General features: G+C 36.8%; 1 protein-coding gene across 1 annotated transcript in view; it reads right to left on the minus strand.

Annotated features, from left to right (window-relative positions):
- USH2A (usherin) overlaps positions 1-15,122 on the minus strand; it is a 374,892-nt gene that overhangs the window by 224,148 nt on the left and 135,622 nt on the right. The window contains exons 22-26 of the mRNA XM_062490428.1: positions 10,411-10,537; positions 9,928-10,029; positions 8,441-8,629; positions 7,817-7,947; positions 1,612-1,885 (exon numbers count right to left, since the gene is read on the minus strand). Coding sequence (XP_062346412.1) covers positions 1,612-1,885; positions 7,817-7,947; positions 8,441-8,629; positions 9,928-10,029; positions 10,411-10,537 — 823 coding nt within the window. The remainder of the gene's footprint in view (positions 1-1,611; positions 1,886-7,816; positions 7,948-8,440; positions 8,630-9,927; positions 10,030-10,410; positions 10,538-15,122) is intronic.

The raw sequence follows: 15,122 nt of genomic DNA on the forward strand, positions 1-15,122 counted from the left end.
CCTGCCAGGAAGTTTCCTTTTGAATCTCCCAGGAGGGCACATGATGGGTCATGCAAAGGCTCAAATCCAGCTAAAATTTCTTTAAGTTGTAATTCTCATAGAGGTGAGGTAGGAGGAGAAAAATATTTATCACTTATTTGCTGTGAGCAAAACAACATTCCTTTATTAAAAATAAACTATCAAGTAGCCATAGATTGAGAAAATTTTTCCAAATATTTATTAAATGTGAAGATCTCTATATCCTATTATCTTACCACTGCATCATTGCATTCCTAAATTAAAGTATGTTTTAAAGTATAATACCTAATCTTGCTCACCTGAACCTACACTTACGAGCATTTAAGATAATATTTATCTTCTAATATAAATTCACAACCACCGTCTTATTTTGTGGTGTGCTGAGGAGGTTTGGTGGAAGAGAAATATTTATTGATGTGTCTTGATATGCACTTCAGACATTCATTTTATATGCAATTTTGCCCTAGATTTTTTGTTCACAGATCTCTTTGCTTCAGGAGTTGCAAATGCATCCACTCACAAGGCTACACCATCTGCTATGAGGCAACACTGACAGGGTATGACTGCCCAGCTCTTTTGGGCCATAAATATTATGCACACAGAACCTGAAGGAAGATTATATTATATGTGATACCTAGAGCTGGAAGAGTACTTAAAAAAATAGTCCTGAACCATTCTGTAACCATGAAATCAAAAGGCTCTCATACAGCTCACTTGAATGGGCACATTGACAGTGAGTTCATGCAATCGAAGCCATTTACTGGATTCCCCACTGATCACTTACTGACTGATACATACACATTTGTTCACAGTAGCTGAAAAATACCCCATGACTGATGAATAGTTTCATAAATAATGAAAAAACACATCCAAACAGAGCCAGTTTAGCAGCCATTTTTTGACTAGGCTTCCTGCAGTAGCTCCTTTTGTGGAGGCCATTAGTATCAGGATGCAACTAATGCTTCTCTATTTTCCCTACAAATTTGACCTGTTCCAGAATGGAACAGTCACAGTAATGGCTAAAAATATGATTGTCTTCCTTCCTTCTGATAATGAGGAAAACACCATGGCAGTTGTAGCAAAAATCCAAGTTCAGGTATTTATACTCATTTAGTTTTTAGATCAGAATCAGTATTGCCTAAAAAGACTAAACCTCTCAAGCTGCTCCTCCATAGGGCAGTATCCAGATTCATTACAGTGATTTAAGCTAGGTTTTACTGTCTTCCACCAGTTTTGTACTCCAGATCCATGAGCGAAACAAGTTCATTGAGTAAAACAGGTTTGTGTGAACTGGCATTCTCTGTAGAAGATCTGAGATCACCTGGTAAGGCATCTCACTTTACCACTCCCTACACTCCAGGTCCTTCTTATCAGAGAGACTGCCTCAGGTATCACTGGAAGAATTTCTATAGCATTATAAAAGGATCAGGTCTAAGTATAACTAGATGGTTAGGGACAACTGGTAGAGTCACAATGGGTGAGAGGAAAAACTCATGTTACACATTCATGAATTCAGACTATCAGCAGCACAATGTCCACTTGGTGCATGACACCCATTTTTGAAAATGTAGGTTCTTCTTGGTGTCATCTTACCTTGTTCTAACCCCAGTTCTCTATAAAAACTCTGAATCTCAGGTGGGATTCCTCCTATGTAGACAGGTGAATTTACTTTCAGCTCCTGAACATGGGGTTCAAGTGCCTGCTCTCTCAGTTCATTCATGTTGACTGAAATCACAGAGCCCTCCTTGTTCATGGTGACTTCATTCCACTTCCCATCACAATAAGACAGTCCCAACCAGAGGTCCACTTGGGTAAAGACAATGCCAGTTCTTAAGAATATGTTTAATATTCCACTTTTCAGCTCAATCTGTACATTTTAGAACAGAAAAAAATATTTTGAAGGAGACATCAAATACGCAACAATGACAGAAAGTTATTTTATAAAATATAATTAAGGGAGTTATGAATAAGATCAAAGAAAAAGGATTTTTTTTTATCTTCAGGCTAATACTGTTTGCATATAACACGCTAAATACATTGTATCAGTTAATTCAGAATGTAGGAAAATATATATTTTTTTGACAACTGACTTCGGCACTAATGTATCTAAAAAGAAAAGACAATGAACAAGACTGTTTTGCTTTTTTGAGAATGAGAAAACATTACTTTATCGATTCATTTTTTAGAGGAATGTAACAAGATAATAAGGAAATGAAATGTCAGACCTGATTAAGGTCTTTTTAATTGGCTGGTGAACTCAATTTCAAATTTTTCCAGCATACATTGATTCTTACATTCATACATTTCATACTTATTCTTCTAAATCTTGTAAGAAAATAATTGGTTTTGTATGTGCTTTTTGAGATTAATGTGCCAATCCTCTAATAGAAATACATTTTACCTAAATTTTTCTCTGCAGAAGTTTCCAAATGCTTTACTGCAAGACTCTTTATTCTAACTGACTCAAACACAAGTAGGATGAGACTGTAAACTGGCATGTATAGAACACTAAATACATAGGAGATGAACTGGTGGTTGAAAAATATTAACATTTCACAAAAAGACAATACTGTTTATATGCCAAAACCGTATTAAGTCAAATAAAAAGTGCATATTTAATATAAATTCTTATCAGTATTATGGACAAACTGACATATTTTGTTTATATTAATATTACAGTGTTTGTAACTAAATCGTATTTCCTCAACAGGAAATACAGGAAACACCCCAAATGATGAAAGAACTCTGTGCTTCAAGTGCCATGGGGAATGTGGGTCCTATTCTCCAGCACACACTGACTTGACTTCTTGCTCCTGTGATAGAGGGGTTTTCTTTATTTGTGGTCCCAAAGTGAAGGCAGAAGAAAAAAGAAGATAAACACCACAATGTTTCCAATTTCCATAATTTCAGACCCATTTACAGCTAAGGACTCTACAAGACAGGTGAAGGACTGATCGTGGCACCAATGCTGATGAGAACAGCTGGAAAAAGCAGTCCATTGGACAAGTCACTGCTTTTATTCACTGGTGAGAATTAATATGGAGCACAGTGTGTTGGTGTGAAGAAAGCATTCCAGAGGCATCAGTACATCAGCATGCCAGCAAACCTGCCAGACCTGGGAGCCAGAGAGAGGGCACGGTGTTTGACCTAGGGTCACTACTCAGCACAACCCTCCTCCAATTTACTCATCTTGGCATAGTTTTAAAGCAGGCAGTGAATGATGCTTGTGCTTTTTGTGTTGACCTGGACTGACATTCCAAATGCCCGAGTGCTGCTAAAGATAGGGGACCACTGCTCAGTTTCAACTCTTCTGTGTGGTGAAAATTAAAAAAAAAAAAAAAAAAGTTAAGTCCTGCATGGATCTGAGCACAGGCACTGAGTACATGTTTATAAAAACAACAGATAAATTGTTTGCTTTACACAGAATTCTGGGACCACTTTCAAAAAATTATTTATAAGCATTATGCTATTTAATCTGTCCTTGGAAAATATATTATTACTTGAAACCAAAAATGCATGAAGATTATATTATTCTGACAGGCATCTCAGTAACCACCTCTCAACAGAACCAATCTTTGTATCACAGCCCTAAACCTAAGCAGGTTTCAGTTTAATTCTTAAAAGCATGTTTGCTTTTCAAAATTTGGGTTACAGAATTTCATTAATGCTTTTCTCTATGCACACAAGTCTCATTTTTATCTACCTAAGCATATAAGGTTGGAACTAGGAAAGCCAAAGCATAGCCTGAATCTAGAAGATAAGAGCAGCAAGAAAGATTATTCCACAGTCCCACTAGCAGACTGTGGTATCTCTCTGAGATTCATACAGGGACCAACTCTGATTAAAAATGTTATTAATGACCTGAGCAGTAGGATGAGGTACACTGCAAGTGAGTTTGCAGTTGATAGCAAAGGGAGCTGCCATTGGTATCCTAGAGATGTAAATCAGATTTGGAAAACAGTGCTGAGTTGAGATGGATTACAAACTGAACACTGGCCACCAATGCACCCTCGAAATGATGAGGATGAACCAGCGCTGGGCTAGGTTAAGAAAAAAGTGGACAGGGGTTCCAAGGAGATTATTCTTCCCCTCCAGTCATGATGTGTAAGACCACATCTAGACTCCTAAATCCAGTTGTGGACACTGGTAAATATGTGAGTAAATCCAGTTGGGGGACAGCAAGCTGGTCAGTGGCTGGAGTATTTTGTGTACAAGCTGAAGCTGAAAGAACAGGGTTTGTTCAGTCTTAAAGATAAGCAGGAAGAGAACTTAACTGTTCCACTGCTTTTCTCAGAGGCTCAATGTGAAAGGATGAGAGGCCAAAGACAAGTTGTAATGAAAAACAGTAAGAGATCAAGGCTGGTTACTTTGGGTTTTTTTTGCTTTTTTCACTGTAATGACAATGGTCAAAGACAAACAGGCTGTAGAATTTAGAAAGCTATGGACTGTCCATCTGTAGAGAGATACACACTGCTCAAACAGAAAATGCCTGGAGCAACCTTATCAAACATAAGTTGGTCCTGCTTTTTCCAGAGATTTGGAATAAATTACTCCAAAAGGTCCTTTCAACTTAAATGACTTCTGTATTGCACTTCTCTGCAGGAGCCAGTCCCTGCCTCACTCAATCTGCTTATAAACATATGATTTGAAGATGAAAGGACTATCCAGGCATAGCTCTGAGAAACAAAACAGATAGGATAGGGGCTGCATTAGAGGCCAAATGATGCTTAGCTAAACCTGCCATACAAAACAGTCTCAACCAACGTAGAACTAGAAGAGTGATTATGGCTTTAGCTCCTTTGAATTGCAAAGTCTTCTCAAGATTCAGAAGTATCAGCAGAGACAAACAATGGTTTTCAAAAAATTGGTCAAGGACAGGCAGTCTTTGAGCCCTTTGAAAGAAAAAGTTCATGGCACTTCTGCCGATGTGCAGCCAATCATTCTAGTTCAAAATCTAGCCCTGTTCAGACCTTCCAGCCAGAGAGCAGAGGCCCAAACACAGTCCTCTCCATAGCCTCCCCACAGTCAGTCACTCTGATGGAAAGGAAACTAGAATCTCTTCTTGGCACCTAACAGAGAAAAATTACTGGTAACCAACAGGAATATCACCTTCACAAGTCTCATGTGAGTACCAGACGCTTTGCTAGATTTTCCAATTTGAGTTCTCAAGATTTCACATCCCTCCTTAGCTCTGTCACAGGTAACACTTTCATCTTGCACACTCGTTATTTTACTTCATGCAGCTATTGAAAAGTGCAACTCCTTGGAAAAAGTTCTTGCAGGACTTTTCTCATAGTTGCAGCTTAGCAGAACCAAATCATCAGCTACAATGTCTCAGGAGCCACTTACCAGTATTGCATAGAAATTTGATCGTGCTTTTGCTGCTGTTGAAGTGGTCAGCATCAAAATCTGTCAGGCAAACTTTGTCAGCAGTCACAAAATCTTTTCATCACAAACTCATGAGGAATCACATGCCAGAATCAGAGCAAGTGACTCATACTAGTGTAGCTGGTCACAGTTTGCTTGTAATTATTATGCCTGGATCCAAGATAATCAGATTGACCTCGCTGGCTTGAGTTAATTCTCAGGGCATGGAAGTCACGGAAGAAATGACCTTTATAAACAGCACCTTTTCAGGACATCATTTTGTTCTTGAGCAGAAGACAAGAAAGAGTCTCTGGCAGTTTAGTAGCGGTCCAGCCGTGTGTGTAGCTGTAGCCATTCCCAAACTACAAAGCTAATAAGAGAGCTGTGACCTATGCAAGGGGAAGGGTCAGGGAATACCTGGTACTCAGGATAAGTGGTATAGCTCATAATCTGTTTTGCTGTGCAAGTGTCTCCTGACCAAAGCTCCTAACAAAGACATCGGAGCTCATGCGCAACAAGCTACACCCCTCATTTTCACTTTCCATTAACCTCTTCTTGTGAGATCAAGTGTACAGAAAAGCCTTCTGTCATCATTATCTATGTACAAAACACAGGGCTGAGAGACTTGGAAAAGTGTGCATATACTCATCCTCTCTAAAATTCCTTCATAGTCTTAAGGCTAGGAGATGTTAAGGTCACGAGTAACATGCAATAGAAGAAATATACCTGATTTAGGACAAATGCTAAGAAAATTATCCACTTTTCAGAGCTAAAAATACTATAAATATAAAACAAAAATCTGGAAGGTCGAAAAGGAAATTATTTTGTCTAATTACTTTGTGCTTTTGACTCTATTTCCAATTTAGTAAGTCCCCTGTCTTCCTTTATAATCAGAATCTATTTTCTCACATTTCTGGTAGTCTTACACAGAGCAAGAGAGAAGGAACAAGACTCACCAACTACCAGAACCTTCAGAACAACCCTGTGAATGCTCTTCACATACATAGTGCCCCTGTGCTGCAAATTACACACATATAACTCTTTTTTAGGGTGGGACAGTAGCATACATGTAACATCTTAGGCTATTAGCTCATGATCTTGGTCATTACTTGAGGGCAAAATTAAATTAATAACTTTTAGCAAGACTTGCTGTAGCATGTCATGATAATTTTCTAACTAAGGCTGCTTTAAAAAGAAGAAGCAATCAGATCTAGCAGAATTCAAAACCCAGGAAAAAGTTATCTGCTGGAAAAGCCAATAGAATAAAAAGTAAATATGGAGTAAGTTATAATTGACCTGAAAAGGAGAAAAATATATTTATATGGTTTAGGTCAGAAGTTTAAAAGAGAAGGTCCATTAGACATCATGCCACACAATAAAACAGGCTGTGACATGACAGCCATTAGCAAAACAGCTCCATAATAAGAAATAAATAAATAAATTAAATTCCATAAAATTGCAGAAAGAGCAGACTGGGTCATAAAGAATAACAATGCTCTCAAAAATCTCTAAAAATAAATTATTGCTTTCTTGAACAACTGAAAAAATGTATTTTTTTCCACATAATCCTCTGCAATACCTACTAGTTGGTGCAAGTATATTTGACCTGCTAAGCACTGGTGGCCACAGTCTAATCAGACTCAAAATCCTTAGGAAAGAAAAGTATGAAAATCCAGAGTTGCATAGCTAATAAAAGAATCTGAAAAACTAAACCAAACACACTAAAAATAAACAACATACTGAAAATTATAGAAGCATAAATAACTCTGAGCATAAACAGTCTTATTCAACAGACACCAAAAAGGAAGTTCATAGACACTACCACACAGTTTGCCTAATACAGGACTTGTGAAACTTTCTCTAGAGTGTTGGGAAAATGGTGACAGACATTAAATAAAATGAGACGAGATGGAATTAAGCTGGGACTAACTAATTTCTCTCTATTTGTTTCAAGTCAAAAGAAAAAAAAATAGAGATTATAAAAATAAACAGATAACTTAAAGAGAAAGCTTTATTGGGTGACCAGACAATTTTCATCATGACCTTTTTAATTTACAATGTAATGGATTTTGTTTTAGTATGAGAACTGGGAAAATAGGTAAACACTAAGCTTTCCTAGAAATGAAGTGAAAGTTTTTAATACATATATTTTATTCTCTTTTCTGATCACTTCTAATCCCAGTTAAGACAATAATTCTGCTTTTCACACGTTGATATCTTTCTTCTTTATGACATAAATAACAATAGTAACTTAACACTTCGCATCTGTTCAAGAATTTTTGCTCCACTAAAATGTGCTGTCCAAAGCATTTCAAAGCTAGTAAGATAAAATAACTTATGGTTTGAAATTTCTTTCATTTCTGGTTTTGGTTTTGTGGAGAAAAGTTACAGGTAATTTCTGAAACAGGGTTAATTGCATTTTTGAACTTACTGCAAGATAATCTGGGCCTTCTTGATCGTAAACAAACAGAAGCAACCCATTCAGTTGATCTGTTCTGAATTTGAATGAGATCTCAAATTCCAGTCCACCACTAAAAACACCTGAATGCAGCTCCAGGAACCCTTGAAAGAAGGTGGATGCATACATTAGTTAATCAAATAAGTAGATTGGTTAAACAAATCAGAAGTAAAACTCTAGGTGCTACTTCATACTCTGACATGAGTATATTTTATAGTCAGGCTTCAAGACTGTACTTCACAACTTTATCACTCAGCTTTGAGGACAATTATCAATAATTGTACTGCAAGAAACCAAACCTAAAATATCCTAAACTTTTACCCAGCCTTTATTTTTTTTTTTTGATACCTTATGGGCAAATCCCTACAAAAGTGACAATTCACCTTTCAGACACACATCCAATCTGCATACACTTACAGCAGCACTATCTGCAATTCCTCTTCCATGCAGCAACCAAGAGATACAATTTTAAACCTAAAGAAATAATTCCGTGTAGCTAAAGCTGCCTTGAAAAGCAGATCACTGCAACACTTTTGACACAATCACCTTTTCTGTCTCAAGAGCATATTTGGATAGGACAATAGCACATTAAACTACCTCTGCCAAGAAAATGTGCTCCTTTTGTTAGTCCAATGGGGCATCCCTCCCAAACATGGTAGACATTATTTTGTTCTTCAGCGTTCTGCCAGTTCAAAGATTCCCAGTTTTCAAAGGGAGTATGCACTTTTTTCAAAAATATGTCACTGAGACAGCCCACAAATCCTTTCTGGACTATCCTCTTCATCCCTACAAAAAGGAAAATATTTTTAAAGTCAATCACCTGCAACTAAACACAGGAATCACTTTATATGTTTTCTACATGCTATCCCTCTCCTGTATGTCCAGGTGTGTATAGAAAACCAGCCACCAATCAGTTCATAAAACTAGATCCAGATTTCTGAATGGGTCTAATCATTAAAAACAGCACCTACTGCTATGTAGCTGAAAAATACTAACTTTTTTGAGATTTTGCATACAGGTACTTTCAAATCAACAGCATAAATCTACTCTATGAAGATCCAAAAAAGTTTTCTTTAAACAAAACGATAATTCTGAAGAAAGGCAGCATGCATGTGCTGAATAGGAAGCAATAGTGTTGCAAAAGCTGAGGCAGAGAAATACATGTTTAGGAGCTTTATTGGGAAGTTTTTCTTTTTTGTATAAAACAAAAAACAATGACACATAGCTGCTGTCCCTTCTTTATTACTGGGGCAAAATTTTTTAATCCATTTTTATAGGTGCCCTTCTCTTAAATTGTATTTATAGTCAGTCTCATTGTGAATATATAGCTGGGGTTTTTGAGAGAGGCATCCTGGATTACTTGGTGAACCAATGTTTTAGAAGAACAGATACACAATTTCAGTGAGGTGAAATAAAGAAGAAAAGAGGGAGTTGAACTCTAGTGTATCCCACCAACAACAATTTATCAACTAGATTTTGGATCAGAGGCAGAAACACAAACTCAATAAACTGTTTGGTTTTCAGACTAATATGAAAAAAACCAAAATTCTGGATATGAATTCACTGTGAACAGCTGATTGTATACTTTTGTAGACAGGCACCTCTGTCATCTGATGGCAATTTACACACTTGGCATATATACTAAATTTATGTATGAAAACCTATGTTTATTGATTCTTCAAGAAGCCAGATGTGATTCAGCTCCTCATAAACTCTATATCTGTAAAATACAAATATATTTGTATATATCTGTATGCATATCTGAGCTCACAACAACTTCTTAAGCATTCGAACTCACACCAAAAAAGGCCAGCATCTTGTATCCCTGCATCAAACTGGGATGCATAACCATGTGCTTAAGATAATAAAAACTATTTACATGGGCATTTTGGAATGAATTTGTGAAATGTATGTAAAACATGCCCCTAAGTTTCACACTCATGTCAGGTCTGTGTACAAAATTCATTAAAATGTACAAAGACCTCATAAGCTGTTTAAATGCTGATGAAATCTGCTATATAGACATTTCAGTCTATCCCAAAATATAAAATTTGAGAAACTGCACAGTTATTTGTCATACTTACCTTCATCCTTTCTTACAATAGTATAACGCTGTGGAAGTCCTCCAATAAAAACTCCTGTGTTCTCTCCAATAATGGTACTGCCACTAGTTGCTAAAGAAGAACCTGAACAAAATCGTTCATTGTTCACATATTCAATGCTTTCAACAGATTTTCAACTCAATAACAAAATACTGGTATTTTATAAAGAGGCTAATGTGACACAATAGCCAAAGACTTTCCTAATACATATCCAGGAAATATTTATAGCTCTATTTGACAACAAGAGATTAACACAATGATAGAATCACAAGCACAAAAGACACCTAGTATTCAATTATCAAAAATTCACAGTGGGCAGATACCTCAGATGAACAGACAAACCAAACAGTCAGAAAACAGTCAGAAAATTGAGTGATTTTTTTCTGTATGGGTAAACACAAATAGTGAAAAAGCAAGTGAACAATACCCTAAGTAACACCAAAGTTATTTAAATCAATTGATTACCTGTGTACTGCCCATCCACTGTGATGTTTCCCAGAGCTTGAATTCTTGTGGCAATTATTTGGTGCCAACTGTTATCATTATACACTTTTCCACCATCATTAGTTGGAGTGACTGCTACAGCAGATCCCTTTTTATTAACAGAAGAATCTGATTTAGAATATTTTGAAAGTAACATTAAGGATAATATTTTACTCTTTCATGACAATTGATAGCGTATAACATCTAAAAATAAAGACAGCAGTCCTATGTTTAACTTCCTTTGGACTGCTGAATGATGTTTAGGACTTATTTAACTTTCTAAATTTAACCACTAAATTTAACCTTCTCAAATAGTAAATGAAGGATCAAGGATCCAGTTCTGTGTCTATTAAAAATAGAAAATCCTGTGTAGTTGCCCTGATAAAGACAAGAATGAGGCACGAATTCTTGAGGGTCCTGTCACTCTGATTTTTTATTTTCTATTAATTTTTTTTTTATTATGTCTCTATTTACTTCAAAGATTCTGTGGCTGTGAAGTTAGATGGCCATGGTTCAATGTGCCATCCATGGAGAGCAGCTGCATATCAGGATTGTTAATTGCAGCACCTGTCCACATGAAGAGATCCAAAAAAGGGGTGCATGTGTAGCATGATAGATGCATGTTCTCTCATGTTAACCTGGTCTCAAAAGGACTAAAATTCCTGGATGAGAGAGTATCATACATTTATTTTGGGGGGGGGGGGGGGGGGAGGGGGGAAGGTCATACCCAGAGATTCAGGAAAATAAAACAAAGCAAAAATACCGCAAAACAAAACGTCAAACCTGCCCACCCCCCCAACAAATAAACAAACCAAACTAAACAAGAAAAACGTCCAAAAAGCAGTTACTTGAGGTTGCTTTTCTGGTACAAGGGATGCTTGTAAAAATGTATTTTATTTTACTGAGAATTTTCATCACGTTTCAATAAAACAAAAAAGTACTACATGAAGGGATGAATTTAAGGACATCTATTACAAACACAGAGAAATCTTTTCTGAATTGCTGAGTAAGAGGAGCGCAATAGATGCAGTTACCAAACTAAATCTCAAATATGCAAAAAAAACCCCCAAAATATTACATAAATTAATATAATGATGTAATAAAAATTAAACTATTATATTTCAAGAATTTCTTGATATTTATATCCAAATAATTATCTAACTTTTTAAAAATGCCCATAATACTGCCTCAGGACTTTGTATCATTCTTAAAGTATCTGGTAACTCAAAGTTATTCTGTTAAACTTGCAAAACAGAATTGTCCTGTACAGCAGGCAACTACTGGTAGAAAAATGTTTCTTAATATAGGTATTGGGCTATATTCAACCACTTCAGTTTCCTTATACGTTGGGGGCCCAGCTTGTAACTCTGCAGCAGCAAGCCAGACAGTTCAACAACTTTTTTTCCCAGATATTCTTTGTGGTTCAAGGATCTTGGAATTATGCAGATGGAGAAAAGCTGTTGATAGAAACAACCACCTATTTTGATTGATACTAAAACCCTCTTATTAAAATTCAGTATTCTTCCTTTAGTGATGTTCATCCATTAGAAATTGCATTTTGGCACACAGACTTATGAACCCTGAATACATTTTACACTTACATTTGGCACTGGGGACTGTCACCATGTATCCTACGTATCAAAATATACATGTGATGTGCACACATGTACTCAGTTAAAGAAAAATTATTTCCTGTACATATTTAGAGCATGTTTCTAGCTCCATTCAGCCAACGTCCTGGTGTTGAGGTTTGGAGAGCAGTCCCTCTGCCCCATAACAAGAAAACAAAGCTGTATATCCTTACATACAAATGGCACTTTTTCATATACTATTTTTTATTGTCTTCTGTCCTATTTCAACATTTTAATATTTTACAAACACACACATTTCATTATCGTAGTTTAATAATTAAAACCAGAACTGGTGTCATGCCCAATTAATGTGCCCTGGTAGCATGCCCATTAGTTTTTCCATTAGTGAATTCAACAATACTAATGGGATTACTAGCATGGGATGCTAATTGGGCGTGACATAAGAAACTGGCTTACTTCTTAGCATACCCTTGCTAATGATGAAATTAATGAGCATTTTATTAAATGCTGTCTCATCAAAGTGTACTTAGTTAGCGTTAAAATTGTTACAAACGATGCTGCATTCTAAAGATCAGGTGCCTGAATAAGTGGTTCTTCATACGATGTTTGGCGACAGTCTAGAGCATTAACAGTTTTATACATCAGAAACCACATTTATTTGTAACCAATTCAACCTGGGACCACACAAGCATATATGCTAATCTCTGCTTTTTTTTTTTTTTTTTTTTTTTAGTGGGGAGACTGCAGGGAAGGCAGAAGACAAAAAAAAAAAATAAAAAAAGTGTTCAGGGTTCACCATGTGCTGCTCTGGAGAGGCCTCTTTATACTTTTTGCAGAATTACCAGAGTCACTCTAGGATCGCATTCAAACAGCCTGCTGTGAGATGGCTTGTCATGGATTTTGGAAATCACATATTTTGAAATCTGGTTTATTTTGCTAGGCCATACAATAAGTCCTAATATTTGGTTGCTGGCAGTAATAACTGAGTAAATTTAAATGGTTCTGTCATACTGATGTTTACAGAGAAGCATCACAAACACGAATCTTCAGAGATACTGTCTCAGGTGCCAAAGTCTGAATGCAACAAAACTTTTCCCAGTCAAGTTCTTTCAATGCATAAACTCTTACTGCTAAGAAGGAGAACACATACTGAAGTTTCTCCAGTGTCAAGGAGGAAGGTGTAGTTGGGACTCATAGCCAGGCATTGTCCACCTTCCTTTTTATGTGGAATTAACAACCTCACCTTCAGACTGCGCCTAATACTTTGGCCTCTCCATGACAAAAACAACCATAAAGGCAACACACACAAGGAAAGTATCTGGTGTTCCTCCTCTTTGCTGTAAAATTTAGTAAATGGATCATCTAAAATGGAAGAGCTGGATACAATTCCCTCCATCCTGTGAGAAGAATCTCACTCTATCCTCAGGCTGCCCTAAACACTTAGGAAAAATGGTGCTCCACATTGGGCTTATATTTCCACTGTAACTGATTTCACTGGGTATAAAATATTCAGTACTTCCCTGGGAACAAAAGAAATTACCTGTATCCACTGAAAGATAACCATAAATTTACCTGGAGTTGATTGTGTAATTTAGGTGTAGATGTAAAGACATCACAATAAGAAAAAAAAAAAAAAATCCAAGAGCTGAAGTTTTACAGACATTCTGAGTTTGGAGGAAGATCTATGGAAAAAAGTGATTGTTCCAAAAAGGCTAAGGAAAACATCTGTGTGCAAAAAACCCTCATGCTTCCTGGACCATGACTAGAAACCCACAAAGAATGGCAGTAAAAGAATTAGGAAGGGAAAAAGAGCAGTTGCACAGCACAAAAGGGAGACAAAAGGGATGCTCAGACAGCAGCCAGATGAATGGTGGTGCACATGGAGCTCAGAGAAGTATGAATGGACACGAAGAAAAGGATTTGAAATTAACACTTAGCGAAGGAAGAAGTGAGGCTGCTGAAGGCTCCCCACTAGGAGGACTTGGCAGGACCATCCCCAGAGCAGACACAACAAAGAGAAAACGTGCTGCTGATCATGAGCAAAGATACAGCCCAGCATCCTGAAAGGGACTAAGGGTACAAATAATTAACCTGTGACAGGTCACAGCTGGAAGGGAGCACAGAATATCACACCACACTGCTACAGATAAAAAGCTGCAGAGACACAATTGTCATCAAAACGAATGTTTGCAATTTCTCAGAGAAGAGCACAAAGGAAGGGCCATAAATGTTTACTGCATATGCCATGACTGTAATTAGAGACAACAATACCTATAACCTGGCTAAGACACCACATGATGTCAATAAGAAGTAATCAAAGCATTTACACACTAATGCAGACTGTGATGCACAAATGAAAGATGAAGGAATGCTGCTACAGTACAGGATATCTGACACTGTAGGATAGGAATAGCAACTCATGGCAAGAGAAAAAAAGAAACTATGACAAAAACCATAGAAACAAAGGTAAAGACAGCACAGTAGCACAGCATATTAGGGATACAGAAGACTGAAAATTTTTGATAACAATTTTCAGAGGAAAAAGATTTTGAAAAAGTTTCTACACAAAACACTTTGATGTAGGGCACTGTACCCCATTTCTGAATCTGAGAATGTACAGGAATCTCTTCCACATTATTAATGAGAAATTAGAAAGCATTAGCTTTCAAGATAGTAAATCAACTCTTAAGACCTACATTGTTCCTGGATGCCTTGAATGACTGCTTTTTTTTTCTCTAAACATCAGCTGAAGCACTGAAGCATCACCATAGGCTATTTTATAAGAGGAAACACTACTGAAGTGCTGATCCTGAAAATCAGCATGGAGAAGAGTTGCCTGATTCAAATGAAACAAAAAGATAAACAAAGACATTCATAAACAAGTAATCTGCTAAAATTTATGACAGTGACTGTTGAAAATATTACATGAGCTGAGAAGCTCTGAGGACTGAACAGGTCACATGCTCAGTTTTTTACAGTTAAAAGACAGGTAAAATAGACAGGGGAAAGATTAAAGCCCCAAAGCAGCCATTATTCCATCTCTCCCCTTCCTGTTCCCCAGACACTGTGGATCCAAACAAACAAAACATCTTCTAGGGAATG

Source organism: Cinclus cinclus, chromosome 3 (assembly GCF_963662255.1).
Source record: "Cinclus cinclus chromosome 3, bCinCin1.1, whole genome shotgun sequence".
NCBI lineage: Eukaryota > Metazoa > Chordata > Aves > Passeriformes > Cinclidae > Cinclus > Cinclus cinclus.